The sequence below is a fragment of the Protopterus annectens genome, chromosome 4.part0 (genome assembly GCF_019279795.1).
Source record: "Protopterus annectens isolate FY-2018-M chromosome 4.part0, PAN1.0, whole genome shotgun sequence".
NCBI lineage: Eukaryota > Metazoa > Chordata > Ceratodontiformes > Protopteridae > Protopterus > Protopterus annectens.
Genome location: NC_056733.1, coordinates 818,263,777 through 818,289,251, shown reverse-complemented (window position 1 = coordinate 818,289,251; position 25,475 = coordinate 818,263,777). Strand labels below are relative to the sequence as shown.

The window sequence follows — 25,475 nt, the reverse complement described above, 5'->3', positions numbered from 1 at the left end:
GTCTGGGCCTAGGCAAGGTATGCAATAAGAATGAAAATCCTTATGAGGTATTTGCTTCCCACAAGAAATACAATTGTTAACTTTTTCTGACATCGGTCTGAGGCAAGAAAAGTTTCCCCAACGGGGTACTTCGCTTTATAGAAGACTTCGGTCTGAAATTCGAATTAGAAAATCTCAGGAGTCAGCCGACCGGCACTTGCGAACTGCTTCTGCTTCGGGCACTGCGCGGCAAGAAAGACTGGGGAAAATGGCGTCGGTTGCATTATATATACCCCTGGCGCACTGACGTCAGGGAAGAGGCGACAGCAACTGACGCCGGACCAAGACTTTGGAATTCCGGCCGACTGCGGGACCGCCTGACGAAAGGATAACCCAAGTGTGATGACTGCAGCAGGGTAACACAATGAACATCTACATTTAACAGAATGACAGGCTACTTAAGAAGAGTAACTCTACAAAGAGGGCCAAAGTCTTCCGCTCAAGGGCCATGAAAGGCCTGGGAAAGAAGAGCTAAAACATACTTGATCATATGGGTCTGGTAGTTAACTGTCAGAAAGGCCATGGTAGCAGCAGTGTACACCTTTTTGCATAACCTTTCCATGGCTCTACTGTACTTGTCAGAAGGAAGTAACTTAAGTGGAAGGCCAACAGTTTGGAAGGTTTGTCCGAAGAAACAGAAATAGACGGATCAGCAGAATTTATTTGTAAAGAAACTTACAATCATCAGGCACCTTATGAAACCCATCAGTTTTTCTAGAAGCTGGGACCAAGAGTCAGGAGCCTGAGAAGCTGATGAAAAAGGTGTCCAACAAGGCAAGGACAAGAGGGACAGCAGAAGGTTTAGGAGCCTCCATCTGGAGGAGTTCAAAATCTCTCTTCTGGACATCAGAAAGTTGGGTACAATCCCATTTGAAAATTTCATCATACAGGAAATAGTACCCTCAAAAGAAAGTTCTTCCAAGGGAGAATCTTGACTAATGGAGTCCTTTCTCCTCAAAACCATGGACTCTGTCAGAGTCTTGCTCACTAGGCCTCTTAAGAGGTGTAGAAGACCAAGACCTGAGGGAAGGGGAGTCAGGAACAGAAAACTCCCTGTGGGCGGTTTCAAAGCCATGAGTGCATTAAAAGTACAGTTTTGTACCTACCATAAATGTAGATGTCCGATAGGAATGCATCTGCAGTCCTTACAAATGGGTTGTCCTGTCGTCAGGCAGCCCTTCGGTCGGCCGGATTCCAAAGTCTGGGTCTGGCCTCGGCTGGTGTCGCACTTCACCCGACGTCATAGCTGCAGTTATTCGGGTATAAAGGCATCAGCCGACGCCATTTTCCTCAGTGTTTCTTGCCCCAGATGCCAGGTGCCCTCTAGGAAGGCTACATTTGGATAAATGCAAATGATTCCAAATAGTAGAAAGCAAACAAAAAATAAGCATGTATGTACATATATACAAACAAATACACCATAATAGATTCCCCCAGCTAGCTACAAGATGGGCAAATACCCTAGGAGTACCACAGAGGGGAAGGAGGGTGGGTAATCCTGACTGCAGATGCATTCCTATCGGACATCTACATTTATGGTAGGTACAAAACTGTACTATGTCCTTCAAGGATGCATCTGCAGTCCTTACAAATGGGTAGAATACCATAGCCAAACTGGGGGAGGAGGAGAAATAAAATGATGGTGTAGTTAAGATCCCTTGCAAAACAGCAGTGGCAAAACCTGCTCGGGATCTGGAGTATAAAGGTAAATTATAATGCTTGGCAAATGTATGCACGGAGCTCCAAGTAGCAGCCTCTAAAATGTCTTTGGTAGCCACTCCTCGTAGAAAAGCTGTGGTAGTGGCTGTAGCCCTTGTAGAGTGAGGCCTGATGTTTTCTGGAGTTTTCTTTCCATGGTAGGAGTAACAAAATCTAATGCAATTTCCTATCCACTTAGTGATTGTCTGTTTTGAAATTGCTTTCCCTTCCATTCCTGTTGCATATGCTACCAGTAGCTGGTCAGTTTTCCTATTGCCCTTGGTCCTGTCCAGGTAGTAGCGTAATTGTCTATGCACATCCAAGGTATGCAACAGTCTTTCTCACCTGTTCTGTGGGTTGGGGAAGAATGTAGGTAGGTGGATAGCCTGATTCAAAGATATTCTGGAGACCACCTTAGGCATAAAAGTAGGATTAGTTCTCATGGATACTCTATCTTGATGGAAGATCAGGAAGGGCTGTACTGCCATTAGTGCCTGTAGCTCAGATACCCTTCTTGCTGAAGTGATTGCCAACAGGAAAGCAGTTTTCCATGATAAGTATTGTAATTCTGCTGTTGCTGCTGGTTCGAAAGGAGGAAGTGTCAATTTTTCTAGCACAAAGTTCAAGTCCCATGCTGGCAATGGTGGCTTCATAGGTGGTTTTACATTTTTAATTCCTCTCAGAAACTGCCTGAGCAGAGGATGTGAAAAGATTGGAGGATCCAAATCGTATTCTGCTGAAATAGCTGATGCATGAATCTTGATGGAAGAATAGGACAGGCCTTTGTGGAAGAGCTCTGCCAAGTATTCCAGGATGTTGGCTATGTTTACCAGTGACACATTTTCTCCTTTTGCAGTCCTCCAAATGAAATATCTTTTCCATTTTGCTGAATAATTTTTTCTTGTTGAGACTCTGCGAGCCTCCAAGATAATGTCTTTAACCCTTTGGGATAAATTTGGGTTAATTGTTCTTATGCAATGTTCCAGGCAGTCAGCTGCAGTGTTTTCAGGTTTGGATGCAGGGTGTTGTAGTTGTTCTGTGTTAACAGCAAGGGAACAAGGGGTAGAGGCCATATTTGTTCCCGAGACATGCTCCTCAGTAATGGGTACCAATGTTGTCTTGGCCAGTCTGGAGCTATCAGAATGATCCTTGGACGGTCCTCTTTGATCTTCAATAGTACCTTGTGCATCAAAGGAAGTGGTGGGAATGCATATGCTGTCAGGTTTTTCCAGTTGAAAGATAGGGAGTCCACCTTCCAAGCAAGTGGGTGGAACGTCCTTATGCAGAATTTCTTTAGTTGGTGATTGCGTGGGGATGCAAATAAGTCTATTTGTGGGAGCCCCCATTTTCTTGTAATGGTTTTGAAGATGTCCGGATGCAGCATCCATTCGTGGGCATCCGTGGTAGTTCTGCTTAGTATGTCTGCTAGAATGTTTTCTTTTCCTGGTACAAAAATTGCTTGTAACTGAATGTTGTAGCTCAGGGCCACATTCCAGAGGTCCATTGCCATCCGGCATAGAGGGTACAAATGTGTGCCTCCCTGTTTGTTGATGTACCACATAACTGTGGTGTTGTCTGTCCTTATCAACAGTTGACCTTGTCGAAGAAATGGTCTGAATGCCTGAATTGCCAGTTTTACTGCCAGCGTTTCCTTTTGATTTATGTGTAGGTGCAGCTGGTCTTGAGTCCATAAACCTTGAATGCACTTGTCCAGCATGTGGGCCCCCCAACCGAGGTCTGAGGCGTCCGTTGTGATGGTTTGGCTTGGTTGAGTGTTGTGGAAAGGCAATCCTTTGTTTGATTGACAGGCCTGAGCCCACCATTGGAATTCTTGTTTCAGGCATGGAATTATTGGAATTTGGGTTTCTAGGCTGTGCTTGTGCTGAGACCATAAATTCCTTAGGTACCACTGTAACTTTCGCATATGCAGTCTGGCATGTGGAACCAATATTATGCAGGATGCCATGAAACCCAAGGCTTGCAGAACTTTTCTTGCTGTTAGATGATTCTGCTTTGTTAATGCCAAGAAGTAGAGAGGGAGTTGCTCCTGTTTTTCTACTGTTAGGAATGCCATTTGTTTCGTTGTGTCCAGCTCTGCACCCAAAAAGGTTATCCTTTGGGATGGTATCAGTCTTGACTTTTTTATATTGACTGTGTATATCCCAGAGCTTGTAGTAGGTAAATGACCCTTTTCAATTCTTCTGCTAGCTTGTTTTTGTTGTCCGCTTGTATCAGGCAGTCGTCCAGGTAAGGGTAGATTTGGATTCCCTGAAGCCTGCAATGAGCAATTACTGATGCCAGGCATTTCGTGAACACTCTGGGCGCAGTAGATAAGCCAAAGGGCAATGCTGAGAATTGATAATGCTCTGATCCTGCAAGAAATCTGAGGTATCTTCTGCAATTTGGTCGTATGGGGACGTGCAGGTATGCCTCCTTGAGATCTAGAGTTACCAGCCAAGACTCCTTGCCCAGCATGGGAAGAAGCTGCTGTAGGGTCAGCATTTTGAATTTTGGAACAATGAGGAATGTGTTTAAAGCGGACAGGTCGAGAATAGGTCTCCATTTGCTTTCTTTTCTTGGTACCAGGAAGAGCCTGGAGTAAAATCCCTGTCCTTGCTCCATAGATGGTACCTTTTCCACAGCTCTCATCCTTAATAATTGAGTTACTTGTTTTAGAGCTTCTGCCTTTTGATTTGGAGGTAGGTTTGGCATTCCTCTCTTCCCTGGTAGACTATGGAAGTGAAACCTGTAACATTGGTCTATTGTCTGCAAAATCCACTTGTCTCTTGTGATGTAATGCCAGTTTACTGAAAATAAAGCTAGCTTTCCGCCCAAGGGTGCTTCTAGTTGTTCCCTGGCAGGCGGTGCTAGAGCCAAGTCACTGTGATTGTCCTGTAGTAGTGGTGGTGGCTGTGTCTGTGGCTGCACCTCGCTGATTGTTACCCTGCCACTGGCGTCCCCTGTAGGCACCCCTGGATTGGCTTCTGCCTCTTGAACGCCTATTCCTGCCTCTCTGAGCTCTGGAGGAGTCTGGAAAGGAACAATTCTTGGAGGGCCAATTCCTGCTAAACCTTGGAGGTTGGACCTGTAAGAAATCTTTCACTGTTTGGACAGATTTTGCCTTCTCTTCCATCTTCTTCAGCACCTGTTGTGCAGGAGAGCCAAACAAATTGATCTTGTCCATGGGAGCATCTAGTAGTTTTGATTTGACATGGTCTGGTAAGGCCTGCTCTTTTAACCACGCATGCCTTCTGATAACTGTGCCAGTCATGGCTGATCTAAAGGAAGCCTCCAGTGCATCATAGCCGCATTTTAAGGAATGGTTACTGACTTGCTGAATGTTATGTACCATTTCCTGAACAGATTTTTTGTCTAATGGTTCATCCGAGGACAGTTTTTTGGTTAACTGGTCTAGCATACATTCTTGATACTGGATCATGTGGAATTGACAGTTCAAGGCCCTAGCTGAAAGAGTAGCAGAAGTGTAAACTTTTTTACCCCATCTCTCTAAGGACCTGGATTCCCTTTCAGAGGGAGGGTTTTGGCAGAGGTAGCTGCTACAGCCTTAGGACCCTGGGAGATAGTCTCGGGATCTGCAAAGGGAGCCTTATACAAATGGTAATGCGTGTCCGGGACCCTGTAGTACCTATCGGGCTTAGCAGGGGCTGGAGGTAGAGAATCAGGAGCAGTACAAGCATCATTAAATGCATCTACAACAGAAAGAACTGGAGGTATGGCTAAAGGCCTATGTTGTGGTAAATGCAGAAAGGTTCTAAGCCTTTTTCTGGAGTCTGAAAAATCCTGGCCCTGCCACTGAAATTGTTCCCTCATAGCATGCAAGGTTTCCCCAAAGGAAAATTCCTCAGGCGGAGAGGCAGAAGGAATGGACTCTTCAGCATCAGAGTCTTCATAAGGGGAGAAAGGAGCCTCTGGAGGGTTTGTGTTATCTGAATCATCAGAGGAATCATCTGTTGAAACAGGCTCAGGGGGCTCTGCTCTAGGCCTCTTCTCTGGAGGTGGGTGAGAGGCCCTGTCTGGGTGAGGCTAGGATCCCCGGAGTAAAGAAATGAGGTCCTCTGCTAAACTAAGCATTTGTGAACTAGAGCTAGGCCTGTGAGAGGGGATCTTAGCAGGCACAGATTTAGTAGTTTTAGCTGCTTTGGCCCTGGCAAAGGCCTTAATGGACATGGATGCAGGAGGCCTAGCAGCTCCACGTGCAGGGGTAGAAATATCCAAGGGGATAGTGTCAGATAATTCCTGAGAAACTGTAAGAGTAGGAGTGATTTCAGAAGCCGATTCCACCAGGTTGGAAGAGTCCTCGGTAGCAGGTAAGTTTTCGGCTGAAGGAAGAACCACTTGCTCGGTTTCAGCCGAAACAGACACTCTCGCGGTTGGCTTAACCGCGGTTACGGCCGAAACCGCGGACCGCGAGTGTCGGTCCTTTTACTTGCACTTTTTAGATATTTGCGTAGTTGGAGGATCCGACGGCATAATGTAAGCAAAATAGGAGCCGAAAAACTCCTCAGCAAATTCCGACCGACGTCTAAGCGTCCGTCGGTTAAAAGAAGCACAGGCTAGACAAGCTGCTACGTCGTGGTCTGGGCCTAGACAAGGTAAGCAGTAAGAGTGGAAATCTTTATGAGGTATTTGTTTCCATAAGTTAAACAGTTATTCACTTTTTCTGACATCGGCTGAGGCAAGAAAGAGTCCCCAACGGGGTACTTAGCTTTTTAGAAGTCTTCGGTAGTTGTAATCTCTGGTTCTGACCGACTGGCACTTGCGAACAGTTTCTGCTTCGGGCGCCACGCGGCAAGAAACAGAGGAAAATGGCGTCGGCTGATGCCTTTATACCCGAATAACTGCAGCTATGACGTCGGGTGAAGTGCGACACCAGCCGAGGCCAGACCCAGACTTTGGAATCCGGCCGACCGAAGGGCTGCCTGACGACAGGACAACCCATTTGTAAGGACTGCAGATGCATCCTTGAAGGACATCAACCCCTGAGTGAAATCTTGCCACTCACATTGAGGATCATTAGGAGCAGGGGGAAATATGTTTTGTTTTCTGCTTCTTTTTCAAGGGGACCTCAGCACCAAGATCTTAGGAGGTTCGGACATCTGCCTGCACTCAATCAACATAGTAGAAATCTCCTCTTTGACAAGAATCTGCGAAACACTCCTTGGTCCCTTGGATACATGGTTCCCCCTCAACATCCATAAAGAACAGTTGTGTAAAATATTACCATAACCATAGATGTTTTTCTCTTCCATGTTGCAGTATTCCAAACCCCTGGGTTATCCTCTACTAGCTATCCGAACGTCCAGCCAGTACACAAAAGCTTCTAGTCACTGCTAGGTACATGGGATGCCTGACGTTGGCCGAGGGAGCATGGACCATAAAACTGATGTCTGCATGTACCTTTCCTCAGTACTGAACGCCCCAGTCGGACTCCAGTCTCAGGATAGTTGTACAAGTCCTGTGTCATCCAAGAAAGAATAGTTTTAATTGAAAAGGGGGGTAAGGAGGGAGGGAAGAAATATTGCACCATGGAAGAGAAGGACATCTATGGTTATGGTAAGACTATACACAACTATTCTATGTCCTTCTATTCTCATGCTGCAGTACTCCAAACCCTTGGGTGAGTGCCAAAGCTCAAAGGGAAGAAGAGGGGGGTATGTAACTGTTTTCTATGAAACCATGCAGGATTGGCCTAGCAAATCCCATTCTAGATCCTGTCTGTAGTGCTTAGTGAAGATATGGACAGATGTCTATGTAGCTGCCTCCAAGATGGAAGCAGTATTCAGTCCTTTAAAAGCGGCTCCAGATGAAGCCATGCTCTAGTGGAGAGGGCCTTAACTTTTGAATTTAGATGTTTTCCACAGTAAGTGTAGCAACAGGATACAGCCCTGGAAATCCAGGCAGAAACTGTCCGTTTTATCACCACTTTTCCTAAAGCCCTGGGGTGAAAGGAGACAAATAATTGCTCTGATTTCCTAATGGACTTGGTCTTGTCAAGGTAAGATCTAAGCTGTCTGTGAACATCAAGGGAATGCAAGACTCTCTCACTGGCATTCAGGGGATGTGGGAAAAAGGTGGGCAGACGAATACTTTAGTTTAAGGACAGCTTATTTACCACCTTGGGCATGAAGGAGGAATTGGTCCTCAGGGTCACTCTAGCCTTGTGGAAGAGGAGAAAGTTACCAAGAGGGTCTAGAGCTCTGACACTCTTCTGGCTGATGTCAGGGCCACTAGGAGTACAGTCTTCCAGGTACAGCGTTTCAGGGATGCTTTGGATGCTTGTTCAAAGGTAGCCACTGTGAGCTTCTCTAAAACGTAGTTCAGGTTCCATGGAGGTGGAACAGGGTCCTGGGGGGCCTGAGATGCAGTACTTCCTTGAGAAATAACTTTGCAGGAAGACAGGATGCAAGAGGAGGCTCAAGAGGCAGACAAGCTGCAACAGCAGCAAGGTGGGCCTTAACAGAGGAATATGCCAGCCCTGCTTGCAAGAGTTCACACCGGACAGCACTAAGAGGACCTCACCTTGCAGTAGGTCCAGCTGTCTTTGTAAACACCACATGTAGAATCTTTTACATTTAGATAAATAAGATATCTTAGTATTACACAAAAAGAACCAGTCCTAGGATACAAATCCAAAAACCACCCTGGAACAGTATATTAGCGCTTTCATCCACTTTTAATTCTGTGAACTTCTTCAGAAAAAACATTTACAAATGACCCTACACTAACTTCCTTTTTTATCCTAATCTGTTGTCAAACAGGAAATTACTTCAAACAATTAACAATTAATTAAATAAACATTAGGTGTGTCAATCTGTATAAAATACACATTCTTTAAATAAAACAGTTGTAGTAAAAACTTGTTTAAACAATATTATCTATTAACTAAAAAGCATTTTAAATTTATGCATTCATTTAATCCAGGTGCACTGTCTGCACCTAAAAATAACTGCCACAGTGAAGTTCACATAATTAAAAGTGGATGAAAGCGCTAATATACTGTTCCAGAGTGGTTTTTGGATTTGTATCCTAGGACTGGTTATTTTTGTGTTTCCTGGTTTGGTCTTTAAAAGTTTGTTTCAAATATCCTAGTATTAGTTTCCTGGCTTCCTGCAGGACTGCTAGCACGTCCTCAGTGTAAAGGTGCCTGTAAGGGATCAGGATTCTATCACCCACAGAGTTAGGTTCAGAGGTTCCAGGTGGGGACTGATTAGGGATCCCTTGTCTTGTGTGAGAAGGTCCAATCTGTGAGGTAATTTTGATTGCCCCCAAGTGCAGAAGCAAGGGGAATCAATGCTGTCTTGGCCAAAAGGGAGTCAACAACAAGATCTTTGGTTTGTCCTGCTGGATTTTTCAGTAGGACTTTTTGAAGGAGTAGGAAGGGGGAGATGCTTAGAGAAAGACATCCCCTTCCACGAGACTGAAAAGGCGTCCATTGCCCTCGCTAAGGGATTAGGTAGCCTGATGCAAAATAGTGGTAGTTGTTTGTTCAGAGGGGAGGCAAACAGATCTATTTGTGGTGTACCCCACTTGTGGACAATGTCCAGAAGCATCCATTTGTGGGATTGTGACATGGACCTGCTCAGAGTGTCTGCCTGAGTGTTCCGTGCTGAAGGGATATAAGCTGCCTGCAGGGAGACTCCCTGTTGGGCCACAAGTTCCTCAGGCTTGAAGTGCAAGTCTGCATAGCAAGTAGGATTTTGTTCCCCCATTTGTTCACATAACATAGAACCATAGTGTTGTCTGTGAACAATTTCAGGGGTCCTTGTTTTAGGATATGTAGAAAAGCTCTCAAAGCTAATAAGATTGCTCTCATCTCTCTAATAACAGTCCAGATCTGATGCATAAGTCTTCATCTCCTGAACTAGGGGAAGGGGTTGTAAGGGAAGTCCTGGGTTGTGTGTGATTTGCCCCAACCATCAGAGGATCTCTTTCCTCAGGCAGGGAAGGAAGGGAATTTTGAAGTCCAAGGGGTGTGAATGGTGGGTCCATGTTGATCTCAGGTACCACTGCAATTTTCTCATGTGGAGTCTTGCCAATGGCAGCATTGGGATAGTGGAATCCATATGACCCAGTAATCTGAGATATTGCCTGGCTCTCATAGCACTGGTGTGGAGGACAGAGAACAGGTACTGCTTTAGGTTTTCCACCTTATGGGGCGGAAAGAATGCTCTCATGGCATCTGTTCCTATTCTTCATCCCAGGAAAACTTAGTCCAGGAAGGGATTCAGGTTGGACTTGGGATAATTGATATTGAATTCCAGTGCCTGCAGGACTGAGATAACTATGAAGTTGGTGGTGGTGTAGGGATCTGGAATATTCTACCTGTATCAGGAGGTCGTCCAAGTAAAGAAATATTTGAATACCTTGGACCCTGCAGTAAGCAACGACTGGAGCCAGACACCTGGTGCATACCCTTGGAGCTGTAGAGTCCAAAGGACAAGGCAGAAAACTGAAAATGTGAGGAACCCACAGAAAAACTCAAGTATTTCCTGTAGTTGAGCCTTATCTGCATGTGTAGGTAGGCATTCTTTATGTCAGTCGATAGAAATCCCAGAGGCATTACCAAGGGAAAGAGGGTCTGTAGAGTAAGCATACGGAAGGTGGGTACATGTAAGAAAAAGTTGAGGTGGGAGAGATCCAGGAAAGGTCTCCATGGTCCGTCCTTCCTTGGTAGTAAGAAGAGTCTGGAGTAAAAGCTTTTTCCCTGTTCTGCCAGGGGAACTGGGTTGTATGGTTCCTTGAGAAATTAGGATGTTTATTGTTTATGTCTGGCTGAAACAGGGGGAACTGGTCTTTGGGAGGCTGTGGGATACCTCTCCAAGGAGGAGCCATGAAATAATTTTTCTATAATGGACAACACCCACGTGTCTGAGGTAATACTTCGTCAAACTGGAAGCCAGTGAGATAGCCTTAGGAACAGAGGAATGGTGTTTGGGAGTGTGGACAGCAAAGGCAGGTAGTCACAAACTACCTGCCCTGTCTTGAAATTAAACTTTCTGGGCAGGCGTCTGAGTAGGCTTGGAAGGGGTGTGCTGCTTCCTGGTGCTCTCTCTGCTCCTAGAATGGGGGGATTGGAGCAGACTATTTTCTAATGAACTGGGTTTTGATGGGGTAGTTCCTATGAAATTTAGGGATAGGGGAGACGAACAATTGTTTGCGGTCCTGAAGTTCCTTTCCCTTTTGTTGAAGGATCTTGAATAGCTCAGCCACTTTAGCCCCAAAAAGTGGCACAGTTACACAGGGGAACGTCCAGAAGTTTGGTCCTAATGTCACTGGGTAAGGGCTGTAGTCTTAACCATGAGCATCTTCTAAGGACTGAGGCAGAGGCTGCAGATATGGCAGAGGGTTCTGCAGCATCATAGCTGCATCCAACTGAATGTCCAGTGACTTCAGAAGACAATGAAATGAGGCTAGATATTTGAGCCTTGGCAGGTGAGTCAGGGAGGTCTGTCAAAAGCTTAGTGACCTGAGCCAAAAGGGCCAGCTTAGGTAAGCCAAAAGGGCCAGGGCATACTTAGACATATGTTTGGCAATTAACTGCCCTAAAGGCCAAGGCAGCAGAAGTGTAAACTTTTTTGCCAATACGCTCCACTGTCTTACTGTCCCCGTCTGGTGGGAAAGAAAGAGGTGGAGGGAAGCAGTCTGGACGGTTTATCTGCAGAGACTGAGACAGTGCCAGAGCCTGCAGCAGGCCATTTAATTAGGAATGTAGCCCCTTCACGGACTTTATAGACACCATCAGGCCTTCGAAGGGCAGGTGGTTAGAAATCTGGATTCACAGAGGCTGCATTACAAGCATCCAAGAAGGCTGGTAAAACTGGAGGAATGGAGAGAGGAGGAGCGTCCATCTGCAAGAGCTCATAGTATCTTTTTTGGACATCTGACATTTCAGAGGAATCCCACTTAAAATATTCACTCATTTTTGACACAGTCTCAAAGGTGAGGTCCTCTCCTGTGGAGTCTGTCTCACCAGAGTCCCCCTCTAGAGAAGCATACCCAAGATGGGAGGGCATCTGAGACACACAAGAATCAATCCTCTGAAGAGGAGTCTGAGGAATCCTCAGCTTTAGGTTGGAGTGTGTCCTCGACCTGAGACCTGGGACTAATAAGTGGGGGACCAGCCAATGGAGAAACAGGCATAGCAGGCCTTAGGGCCATAAAAGCATTAAATAGGCTCTGGGAAAAGGCCTGCCAATCAGGTTGGCTTTCTGCAGGGGAGGGTGAGACATGTTTAGTTCTTTTGCTTCATTTTCAAGGAAGGCCTAGAAGGAGCAGGGTCTAAGGAAGGTCTAGATTCCGTTTGCTCTGAAGCAGTGGAAAAGCCTGTCTGGACAGCCATAACAAGCCAAGGTTCCTCCTCATTGTCGGCTGGATGTCTGCAAGACCTCCATGGACGTGCATTACACCCTAGGTTTTGAGGCCTACCAAATGGTTGCCGTTATACCTATATCGGCAGATTTTGAATGTTCCCCCAGCAGAACACTGGCCACAGGAGGGACATCTGGCATAGGAGGAGGTGCGGCAGCAAGTTCAGGCCTGGAAACTTTGGTCTTCTTTTTGGGTGGCTCTACAGTCTGACAGGAAGGCCCTTCCATTACTAGCACCAGGTGTTTAAGACACTGGTTTTCAAAGTCAATATTCAGGGCATGCAGACAAATGTGGAGTGTGTTAGGTACGAAGGCCAGACAGATCGTGCAAGTTCAATGGTCGTGTGTAGGCCCAAGGCAGAAATCATACTTATGGGGATCTGATATCCACACCTGCACTTTCCTTTCCTGGATGACATGAACCTAAACAGCATGCACTGACCCAAAAGAATCAGAAAAAAAGGCCCCAACAGGATACTTGTCTTTTACATTTGAAGATCCAATGGCAGGAAGAGCTGACGTTCGAATGGCAGCAGAGGTGTTCTGAAGAAAGGTACATGCAGATGTCACTTTTATGGCCCATGCATACTTGGCCAATGTCAGATGTTCCTCGTACCTAGCAGTGACCAGAAGCTTTTGCATACTGGACGGAGGTTTGGGTAGGTAGCAGAGGACAACCCATAGGTTTTGAATACTGCAATATGTGAATAAAAGGACATCTAGTAATGCATTTTAATGTGCTTCTTAGCTGTCACTGTCCCTGTACTTTTTGTTCATCTACATGGGGCTTTGAAACCATTCTGTGATCCATTCCACTTCACACACTAACAGTTCTTGCATAGGTTTTATGAGGCGTTAAAGGCTAATAAACCACTAGTAAACTCAAAATTCTCTAACGTTTTGCTGATTATCTTTAGTAAAGCAATTAAATCCACTGGCAGCAACCAATGAAGTTTACCGCATGCCTGAATAATAAAACACAAAAGCATTTTTCTTCAGTCAGAAATTAAGCATCACCACAAAGACAAAAGGTATGCTATTCATACAAAACACTGAATCAATCTTTCAATGGAAATGGATTTAGATTAAGCAGCAGCAGCAGCAAAAAAAAATAAAATAAAGTACAGTTCTCAAAAATGAAAAGTGGGAAACCCTATCAATAACTATTCCATTGTGTGCTTAACAAACTGAGATGGCAGAATTCTGCAATCTATAGGAAACAAAGCCTAATCCACAAAACATGTAAACACATTAGACTCTTGGCAACTCATACTTCAACTATTACTTTAACATTTTGATTGCTCACCCAGGAGCACTGCCCATAATCTGTATTGGAGGAAAGACTTACTGTTGTGGAGAGGGAATACTTTAACTTTTAAAAGGTCAGGAAAACCTTAGCACTTCACTGTTGTTCATGGGAGCAAGATTACAGTGCAAAAAAAAAATTCACATTTGAAGGTACAACTTACTACAAGGTGGACAACAGTTACTACAATCAAGACAAAACTGTCATCCTCAAGCAACTGGCTGACATTTTTTCCCCCTGTATACCATATGTAGTTTTTTTTTTTTGTATATTTAATGGGACTGATACAATTTGTTTACAGGGTATGATCTCTTAAGAATATACTACTATTACAGCAGTCCATTGGGGATCTGTCCTAGAGCACACTCCCCATTGTTGGAGGATGCCAGTTCAGTAAATTTTTCAAATGATATTATTACAGCAGCATGTGTTACATCAGTAAAAGTTCAGCAGATTCTACAAAGGTATTTGTATGGGCACAATCAAATACTGCAAAATTTAATGATACAAAATGTGAAGTGATACAATTTTGGAAAGCTGAATTAAAGTTACATCCACGTTCTTTGGAGACATATTATGGGAGAGTGTAATTAATTTGTGGACCAGGGTAAATTTAGCTAATAGACGACTTCCGGCTTTTCCCGGTTAGGGGTCGCCACAGCGCAACTCCGGTCCACTCATGATTGGCAGCGGATTTTTACGGTGCGAAGTTGTCAGCCCGACGCCCAACCTTCAAAGTAGGCACACCCATTCACGCTCACACCTACCTGCATGTCTTTAATGTCACTCGATCGTGTGGAGGACATGCAGACTCCACACAGAAGGCGCTCCAGCTGAGAATCGAACAGGAGAACCCTCTTGCTGTGAAGCGACAACGCTAACCGCTGCACCACCGCGGCTCACAGGGTAAATTTAGCTAATGTCACATCAATAAAATTCTGAATAAATGTTATGACTAAGAGCTCTATTAAAAACAATACATTCAACAAATGTCAAGGTCTTGGGATCTATTTATATATCATGAGCAAGAATAATAATGGAATATGGTGTGGGGTTTTGTTTAAAATTGTTTGCATAGTAAATACAAATTGGAGAAAGTACACATTTTACAAGAAAACTTAGCAAGTTAGTAAGCAAATTAAAATAGGAAAAATGAAGAAAAACTGTTTTCTGCATAGTGCAACATTTAGGTTGGATTAATTTCAATTTTAAGTGTGCAGAGAATGAATTTGAGAACCATACTGAATATTCCACGACTGGAACATGACAGATTGCTGGAATTGAGGGAAATGACTACGTTTGGACTGAAAGATGGAACAAGTTACCCATTGTTTCAAAAATGGCACCAAAAAGAAATTTCTTTAAAACAAAGTTAGACTAATATTATGGAAGAAAACCAATTAGCACATGGAGTCTGGCTGCAAACAATCTCATTTGAGGTTGTTTAATTTTAAACCGATGTACGTCTGCTGCTTAATACTGTTAATACCAAATATAGTGCAAAGGTAAATGAACTGCACTACAGCTGACAACACACTAGTAAACTCAGCTTTTGCTAGATCCTCTCCTTCCTCTGCTTAGGTTCCTCAAAATTAAAATAGTTCAATGTGATCACTATAAAAAAAAACTAAAAATGTCTCTTGCTATTTTACAGATCTGAAAGCCTGCATTTTTTCATTCTTCAATAACAGCTCATTCCAATTCAGGGTTGTAGCACTGATTATTGCTTGTGTTTCATTGAGTATGTTTGTGTTGGTGTACATCTTGTGTGACCTTTCTGAATGAACAGACAGAAGCACTGTGGCAAGACTGCCTATGAATTTAGAAAGTGACATCAAGCTGTACACCTTGTAACCTTTACAAGACCCCCCCGCCCCAGAAGTCAACCCACTCAGGAACTAACCCGGACAACCAGACACTGAGGCAGTATCATGGTGCCATATGAAAGCAAACTCACTTTTACACAGGCATGTACTGGAAAAACTGACTTCATAAAGAACAGAAGAATGAGCACAGACCACATGAAGATGCATTTATCCTCATATGCATTCACCTTAATACTGAGTATATCACCATTCTAAAAACAGTTTTTTTCTGCTGCAAAGCTATCACTCAATGTACGATGTACCAGAGAGGTAATCACAAAAAGCATGCTGAATACAAAAAAGCAAGCCAGTGTCAAGACACAGGAAAGAATGATCAAAAGCAAGTTCCACAATACATGAACTTTTGCATAAAACACTATCTAATGAAAGACATATTTAATGCTTGCTTTATCAGAAACACTAAGGATGGAATACTACGCTGCTTTAAAGAACCCTGGTTTGCAGGCTCTCTGTCTTTCCCATAACTGCTAGAATAGCAGATTACCATCTCAAGATATCAATACACTTCTGGCTAAAAATCAAACACCTAACATTTTCTTCACATACTTAAAGAATGATGCTGAATCAGGGCCTATATGGCACACATATAAAGTCCTGACTGTGACTAAGACAACCCAGGATCAACTGGCAATTTGAATTAAAAATCCAGCCAAAGAGCGACAATGGGTGGCCAATGCTTGCTCACCCATTTGGGGTGAGAGGCAACCTAACATGCATCATGGTTTGACATCCAGTTGAAGTGGTGGTTCTGCACTACAGCAGTAAGAGAAGAGATGCGTGGAACAAAGGAGTACCTGCAATTCGATTTCTGCAGGGCAATCAAGTTACTGGGGAAGGAATATGGGATTCAGCATATATCAGACTGCTGCATGAGTCAATTGGGGAATACAGTAAAACAGAAAAAAAAAAAGAGGGCTGCTTATATAATAGCCTTTTTTAATCAGCTGTTATCCACACAGACAGTGCAAATTGACCAAGTCAGTTTATTTCTCCCCATTGCCATGGCCTAACACAGAGTGAACAAAAGGATGTGGTCTGTGCAACCCAGTGGTGTATTATGAATGGTCCCCTGTATATTTGCCTCCTCTTTCTCTCAAACAATCTTCAAGATTAAAGTTATATGCCGTACTCGTGGCAATTTGCTCTTTAAGAGACCAGTGAAAACTGTCAACTAACAATACAGTCACATAAAATCATTAAGATAGCGAATGTGTTAAAGGTTCATTTACAGAGGGACTCAAATGGAGCCCTAAGTAATGAAAAATACCAAAAAGCACAGCAAATTTAATCACCAAGGCAAACAGTTGTCAAAACAAACAAAAAAAAAAAACAATGAGCAAAACAAACCAATATTTCCAGGTTTCTACAGAAAAGAGACAGAGGTGGATGCTGAAGCTGTTCCATTCCACAAACACAATGAAAACTTCCCTCCTAAGATGGCTTTTTAAATAGCCAACTACCCTGATGCAAAAAATGTGTTTTCATCGCAGTGATATGTCAACAGATCAAGCCACTAAAACGTACATTAAGTTAGTAGTATTCAAGCTCCTGGAGAAAGGACAGATTTACAGAAAACATAACATAAAAGGAACTATGTATCAATTACCTCTTCAACAACCATGTTCTCTTCTGCCTTTCCATAGTCCATCTCTGATAATACAGGTTTCAGATTCAGAAGAAAAAGTGCTGCTTTCCTCTTACGTTCAGCTTGCAACTGCTTCTCTTTACACTCTTTTGCAGCTTGTGCCAACTTTTCTCTTGCTGCTGCTGCAAGTTTATCTTCAAGTTTCTGTTTAGCTACAGAGAAACAAAAAATGCTGTAAGCAAAAAAGCACAGCAAGTGTAAAACTGTTCTCATCTGGTTTACTATACTTTCCATAAATGCTGGTATGCTCTGAATAACCTAACACAACATCCTCAATTAATGGCATGCCCCTTTCATTCACTAGATCTTAGCTGCCTACTTCATCTCAGCCCTATTAACACTCTTGCACTTCTTCACACAATCATCCACAGCTCCTTCCATCCCACAAGCCACATCTATTTAAAATAAGCACCATTCAACCACATCAATTACAGTCTAGTGTATGCTTATATAGAAGTGTTCTGCAAGTCTTGTACAGCAAGCCCGTTAAGTTGCACATACTGCACTATATGAACAGCTACACTAACTTAGAAATACATGTTTTACTTTAGGCTAGCCTTCACTTACACCTCATGCTTCAAGCTGCAACCTCTTCCAACACGTAACTCAAATCACTTTAGCTGTAAACACTTGAAGATCCTTCACTGTTCTCACAAGACACAATGGTACCCTGTACAACGTGTGGGAAACCACACAATCCTTGAACTACACTCAATGGAACTCAACTCACTAGAGCTTTAAGAGACAGTCAGTCAATAAAATACAATAAATAAATAAATGCATGACCATGCAACATCAAACGTATAATACATTCAAATGAAAGAAGCACACCTCTTTGTAACACAGCCCACATCAACTTATTAAGTACAGTTAAAAACACAAACTTTTAGTCAGTGGAAAAAAATCAGAACAATTTACGTAATAAATTTTAAGAGCAACTGTTTTTTTTCCCCTTGGTTTCTACCACACACTTTTTTAACCAAGAAATTAAAGTAAATACTTCCTGGGAAATAAACAAGTACAGTTTCGTGAGAAACTCGCAATGGTTGATATTTGAGTAGATCACTCCTTAACCATGGGATATGTCAAAGATGGACATCTTTTCCTCTAGCCTGATTTCTGAAGTGTAGTTCATCCTTGCTTGATTCTTTTCTAATAAATGGCTTAAAGAAGATGCTCACACCATTAACTTCTTTAGTGGGAGAAACCATAGCATCCTGTTTCTTTCATATCTATGACAAAGACAGTAATGACCAAGCACTTCTTACACTAAGAAAAGGATTTGTCACAGCAGAATAACCAAACCCTCCCCCCTTAGTCCCTTGGGCAAGTGCTGAGAGAGGGCATAAGTCCAAAGGTAGGAAGGTGGAACTATATACTGCAGTGGTGAACTACTCCACCATACACTGTTGAGGACAGCTGCTCCCACAACTGTACTATGATCACCATAGAGGTCACTGCTGAATTATTACTTATCCATGGGAGATTACTAAAGCAGCAGTGAGAAATTTAGGCTCATAGGCAAGTACTAAGCTTGCTACTGTTGTGGACCATTTTTAGCCTAGCTAATTTCACTCAAAGATGTGAATCAAACCCTGGACCCTGTGTTTGTAAGGTAAACACCTTAACCATTATGGCAATTCCCAACCCCAAAAATAATCACAAATTCATATCAGTCAGTAAACATGCAGTCTGGGACATTAATCCTAGCCCAAACTCCTAGCTGCTCAAAAGAACGGTCTGGTTTACGTTACTTACCCAAGGTCTTTGTAGGCAAAGGTGGAAATATTCAAACCCTGCCCCCTTAGCACAGAAGCATCTAACACGTTGGACCTTTATTCCACTGTGTTACCTGCCTTTACAAGGACGAGGTTATATACATCATGCCTTGCAGAACGGCACAGGCAAAAGTCATTCTGCTCTTGGACTAGATATCAAGTGTGAAAATGCTTGGGAAATAATGAAAAAATGTCCAAGTAGCTGCCTCACATAGGTTCTACTGCCATCTTTTTGACGAATGCACTTTTGCTGAAGTTGTAACAAAAAAGGTGACAGTCTGATAACAATTTGGAAAGGGTCTCTTCAGAAACTGGTCTACCTATTTTGTCTGGCATGAAGACAAAGCCGTTTCATTTGTCTAATGTCTTTGATTCTGGCAAATGCAAAAAATGACTCGCGTATGGACACCAGAAAGATGCAAACTCCTTTCCCTTTACTTTTAGGGGTAGGGGATAATGTAGACAGCAGGACAGCCTGGTTAAGTACCAGTTTACACACCACTTACAGCTAACAACCAGACTGGGCTGTCCTTAAGGAAGGCCATATTTGGCTCCATGCACCTAACTTCAACAGTCTCTTGGCGAACACTACAGTTACAAGGAACAGACTTTCATGAAAGGAATTCCAAGGGGAGACAAAACACTGGGTTAAAATTACACCAGGGATAAACTGTCTGGGTAGTACCTTTTAATGGTGTTCACCAAAGCAGTGAACTGCCAAAGGAGGATCTATGGAGAGGAATATCATGATGGCAGCAAGCTGCACCTTGACACAAAGATAAGAGGATTCCCTCAAGAGATGCACTGCCAAATGCTACAAGGGATGCTTTAACAAATAGGTTCATACTAGGCTATCTGCCCAAGGGCATTTATAAGCCTAGCCCATAGTTATGTGACTTTCGCCACCCCTTTAGTTTGAATAAAACTATGCCTATTATTTTGCTGTGCCTCTGTCAAGTCAGTGACACTGAAGTAATCCCTGGGGTATATCTGCGATCCCCCATCCATTGGTCAAGATTCCTCTTGAACAAGGCCAGCGAGGTGCTCTGCCTCACATGTACCGGGATTTTGTTCCACAGCATAGGGAGTCTCTGGGTGATGAATCTGTCCCTCCAGCACGTTCTATTAATAACCGTGTCAAGGTTTAAGTCTCCTGCCCTTGTGGTTCTGAGGGATCTAGATTTTTTGAGGTGAAGCATATTCATCAAATCTGGGTTTGACATGGCCTTATATGTCAGGCACAGGTCACCTCTGAGCAAGCGGTATGTGACTGAATAGAGCTGGAGTTCTTTCAGTCGGGCAGCATAAGACATATTTTTGAGACCCTTTATCCTTTTGGTGAGGAACTTTTGGGGCCTTTCCAGCTGCTGCAGGTGTCGGGTCAGATACATGGGGCATTGTACTCAATCACAGGTCTAATGAGTGATGAGTACAGGGGGACGATGACCTCCCTTGATCTAGATGTGAATCCCTTCATGATCAGGTGGGCAATGTAGAATGTTTTCCTAACTACTTTAGCAACATGAGTGTCAAACGAAAGGCTACTGTCAACCTGGGTCCCCAGATCCCTGATGACTTCTTCTGTGCTCAGTGGATTGCCACCTATATGGTAGCTAGGGGTAACCTTGTTTTTCCCGAAGGGTATGACTATGCATTTCTTGGTGTTTAACTTTAGGCCATGGCTCTTGCACCAGTTATCCATTTCTGTGAGGCCCTTCTGAAGGATATCTGTGTCAGATGTGTTTTCGACTATGGCGCCCAGTTTGCAGTCATCTGCAAACTTTGTCAGCCATAACCCTCCTGTGTTTGCTTGTACTTCAGAAAAGTAGATGCCGAACAAGAGTGGACCCAGGACTGAGCCCTGTGGGACACCACTTTTGACAGGCTTTGAGTCTGACATGGCTCCAGCAACTCTGACCCTGTGGGTTCTGTCACTTAGCCAGTTTGCAACCCATCTTGTGATGTATGGGTTTACATTCAAGCTGATGAGTTTTTCGATGATACCTGAGTGGGGTATTGTGTGAAGGCCTTTGCCAGGTCGAGGTAGGCTGTATGGACTGCCTTTCCCTCATCAATGGCCTTGGTGACTGTCTCGAAAAAGTCAACCAAGTTTAAAAGGCATGATCTGCCTTTGACAAAGCCAAACTGGGTTGGATCCAAAGTCTGCAAGTTCCCTATGTCTTTATTTATGAGTTCCATTATGATCCTCTCCATGGCTTTGCAGATAAGGCTTGTCAAGCTAATGGGACAGTAATTTCCAGGGTCGGTGGAGGCACCGCCCTTGTGAAGTGGGACCACAGTCGCCGTGCGCCACTCCTTGAGTACGTATCCTGAGGTGAGGCTAAGATTAAACAGCTGTCCTAACTGCGGGTTTAATTCCTCACTGAGTTCGTGGAGCACACAGCCAGGGACACCATCCGGTCCCATGGATGCTGTGTTTTTTGCCTTGGAGAGAGCAGTTCTCACCTGGGCGTTGGAGATGTTTGGGTGGCTACAATCCTCTGGTATCGATATCTCTCCTTTTGGGGGGAGGGGAGAAGTTTGCACTGAACCTGTCAGCCAGTATGTTGGCAATGTGTGTAGGTTCAGTAATCTTCACATCATTTTGAACTAATTCTGAGCATATCTGGGAGTTTCCTCCTAGGTTTCTAACATAGCTAAAGAAGGCCTTATGATTGTCTTTTGAGTCCTTGGCGATTTTTCTCTCAAAATTTGCCTTGGATGATTTTATGAGAGCTCTTAGTTTTTTACTTATAATGATCAAAGGTGTCTTACCTTTCAAGGATTTTGCTCTATCTTGTAGTAGCTTCCTCCTCTTGTTGTAGAGCTTGTTTATGGCTGGGGTCCACCAGACTGGACGCTTGCCTTTGGTACAAAGAGTCTTAGTTTTGTTTGGGATTGCCTGATCCATGCAGTCCTGTAGGTGCTGGTAGAAGGCATTTGTAAGTGATTCAGTGGTTTGAGTAATGTTTACCACTGGCTCAGGGGCCTTAAAGGAGACCACACTAGTTTTTAGAAGTGTGAAGTCGGCTTTCGAGAAGTTTTTCACTGCGGTCTTTTTTATTTCAGGTGGGAGTGGGATGAGGACCTCCAGCGAGATTAGTTTATGATCTGATCTCACCAGTGAGGGGTATACTTCCGGTGTTGAACATTGTGATCCCATGTTCATGATGATGAGATCAAGTATGTTTTCTCCTCTTGTGGGGATGGTGACTAGTTGTCCCATGGCATTTGAGTTTATGATCTCCAGGAACCTTTGGGCTAGAGTGTTTGGGCTTGAGTAGTGTTCCCAGTCTATATTAGGGTAGTTGAAGTCACCTAGTATGACGGTGTTTGGAGATACATTTATCCCCTCCAATGTTTTCAGGAAGGCCATGTGAGGTTCCTGAGTTTGAGAGTGTGGCCTGTAACATGCTACAAATTGCAGAGCAGTCTTGCCTATGGTTAATTGCACCTGGATGGTCTCAGATGCATCGTGCGTTGCCACCAACCTTGAGGTGTGGGTGTCCTTTATGAATATGGACCCCCCCCCCCTTTTCTTGGTGTTGTCCGGATTTTGGGGCCGGAACGCATGATATGAGGTGAAACCTGACAGTGCTGGGGTGCTCTCAGGAGCCTTGAACCAGGTTTCTGTCACAGCACAGACATCGATGTTCTCCATACTGAGAAGGGCCTCGAGTGCGTGCATCTTGAGATTGAGACTTCTGGCATTGAGCAGCATTACCCTTAGTTTTTTCCCTTTTTTGTGTTCTAGGGTGGTAGGTTTAGAATTTGAGCCTTGCCTAAAAAAGGCACTATGGGGGTGGCAAGAGCCTTTGCCAATATCCGGAAGCCTAGGGGTGACAGGTGCAAGCTGTCCCTTGGCAGCATGGCTTGTCCAGCATGTCATCCCAGGCAGACAGACATTGGATCCCCTTTGAATGACACCAGAATTTAAGCCAATTATTAAAGCTGATCATCTTATCACTGTATTGTGGCATCATTCTAGGTGAAGGTAGGATACTGCTCAAGGTCAGGGTCATACCTGCCTGGGCTACATAATCAGAGAGCTCCTCAATGTCTCTTTTCATGTAGTCCAAGGAGGTACGTCTCAGGTCGTTGACACCAGCGTGGACAATGACTGAGTCGTACTTGTACCTGCTGTTGAGAGACCTGAGTGCTTGCGTTATGTGGCGGATTCTAGCGCCCGACAGGCAGCTTACTGTGACCTTCTCCTTACTCAGTCTGGTGAGCGGGACGTCAGTGTGTCTGACTATGGAGTCACCTATGACAAGTATGTTTGGTGTTGTATTTGGCCTTAAGGGCAGTGACTGCTTTGCACACTGATTTTGTTGTTTATGTGTTGTTTGTGTGGTGTATTCAGTTTGCAGTTGCTTGGGTGTCTGCTTTGGAGGCCTCTGCTGTTTAGATAAATTTTTACTAGTTTTTAGTCTGGCTAAATAGCTGCATCTCTCACAAGTGTTAGTGTTACATGGGAGGAGGAGAGGGTTGTCCGTGTACATGAGGCAATTGTAACATTGTCTAAGAATTCCCAGATTCACCAACTGGGCAGGAGAGGACGCCAGCATCTGACCCTTCGACATGCTAGAAAGAATTATGAGTTGGTATGAGACAGAAAAGTAGTGGGCTTAGCAGGGAAGTGGGCACTCCTGGGGGGTTTTGCTAGTGAGAGATTTGTATAATATAGGAGTGCTTGACCTGCAAAGAGAATGCTTATAAGACAAGTGATATGCTTATAAGACAAGTGCTGAGCTTTTTGAGAAGAAAAAGCTATTTGGAACAAGTGCTGCACTTTTTAGTGAAGGTGTAAACTGTTTAGGTTCCTAACAGAGCAGTTCTAAGGGAAAAATTGAAGAACAGACTTTCTGGAGCCAGACAGAGTTTAACCGGCGCTGCTCTAGTGGCAACTCCGCGCTAAAGCACGTTAAAGCGTGCGTGATAGCAGGGGCTGGAAAGAAGCAGGAATAGACCCAAAACGGACAATAAAACTACATTTTCAAGTCAGTAACCACCTCTACGGGGGGCAGGGAAGCTGCTCAATGTTATTCACTGCCACTGATCAACAGAGAGACCCTCCTTCAGCCCAAGCAAAAATGGCCTCACAGAAACTTTCAAACAGTTCAGGAACAGCAAGCCTGTAACTGAACTTTTTTAACTCTCAGAAAAGTGGGGAAAAAAGCAAGATTTTTTTTTTTTGTTTTATGTTTTTTTGTTTAAATGCTACAGAAAGATTCCATAAATTCTTATAAGGCCACATCTGTGGATGCATACCAAACAGGGAACCTCCACCACTCAACCAAGTAATACTCCACTGTGCACACTCTTTTAGCTTCCAACAAGATAGGATTACCTCCTCTGATAGTCCTTCATGAATATGACAATGTAAGCTGGTATTCTTATGGTATTGGGGTCTGACTGTACCAACAGCTCTTGTTGTGTGCCAGCCACTTACCAGAGTTAGCCTGTAGGTTGAAAAAAACAGTGATTGACCCCTATTTGTTTACATTCAATGTATCCATGTTATATGTTTTTAAGACCATTACAGTCCATGGTGCAAGGGCCAAAGTGAAGGCTTTCAACACCAACTGGAGTGCTAACATTTCCTGTAGACTTTTATACTTGAGATCCAGCTTCAGTTCTGTTAACATTTAGGTGTGCAAAGTACACTCACTAAACAAGGTCTGTTAACATTTAGGTGTGCAAAGTACACTCACTAAACAAGGTCTAAACACCCACAATTAGGGTCTTCGCTGGCCAAAAGAACAACTCCTCCCTGATAGCGGGATAACTGGCATTACACGGTAAAGTGCTACTGCCAGAGCCTCTCAACATACCAAGAGATTTTTCCTCAAATGCTATCTGTTGAGTGCCGCCATTAAAACTCATGCTGACACTTAGCTCAGGGTTCTACACACCACCCCTGCTGTTATTTGGGAAGTCTGGCACGAGTTTACATGCAGAAGAGTTAGTTTGAAAGTGCTCTCCAGTGGCAGGAAGAGATGGCCCCCTCTCTACATAGAGGAGTGCTTTCAGGAAGACTTTTGACCTCTTCCAGGGCATAACTAAACTTCTGGGATGTTCAGAGAGAAACCAAAGTTGGTCAAACTACGGTAATTGTTTGAAGATCTGCCCATCATCTCTAATGAGGGGGCTAGTATCTGACAGTCATCCAGGTAAGGGTAAATGCACATGGCCTGCATTCCCCATAAAGGTGAAAGCTGGAGTCAGGCACTTTACCCCTGGTTCTGTTGAAAGGTTGAACGGGAGCAATACGAAAGTAGCGCTGTGTTACAATTACCATATCTGTACATGTTAGAGTAGATCAATGTTGCAGTACTGATTCTTGGGTTTCCTGCCATGCAGAAGCCCGCCACCGGCCCAATTTCCAAAGTCTTTACATCATCCTAACAAAAGGATGCCCAAGGAATGACATCTAGATACCACGGTATAAAGAGGCCATCTGTCAGCACCAATTTCATGTCTAACAGTGAACAAGCAGTCTGTTGCCCAAGGACAGCACAACCACCCCAGACATCCGAGTTAGCAAGGGTAGTAATACAGAAGTAAGGAGGAGAACAGATGATGAAGGATCTATCTGCAAGAGTCTCTTCTCTCCACTGCAACCAGGAAGGGGGAAAGGGTCAGCAGATCAAGAGATGCCAGGGTGGGAGCTTGTACGGCAACACTGACCTACTTGAACATCTACAGTTACGGTAAGTAACATAACTGTGACAT

The 25,475-nt window shown here is 43.9% G+C and overlaps 1 protein-coding gene across 5 annotated transcripts in view; it reads right to left on the bottom strand.

Moving 5' to 3' along the window:
* LOC122799595 (splicing factor SWAP) overlaps positions 1 to 25,475 on the bottom strand; it is a 1,354,031-nt gene that overhangs the window by 566,435 nt on the left and 762,121 nt on the right. For all 5 annotated transcript variants that reach the window (XM_044068762.1, XM_044068763.1, XM_044068764.1 and 2 more), the window contains exon 13: positions 16,924 to 17,114. In XM_044068762.1, coding sequence (XP_043924697.1) covers positions 16,924 to 17,114 — 191 coding nt within the window. The remainder of the gene's footprint in view (positions 1 to 16,923; positions 17,115 to 25,475) is intronic.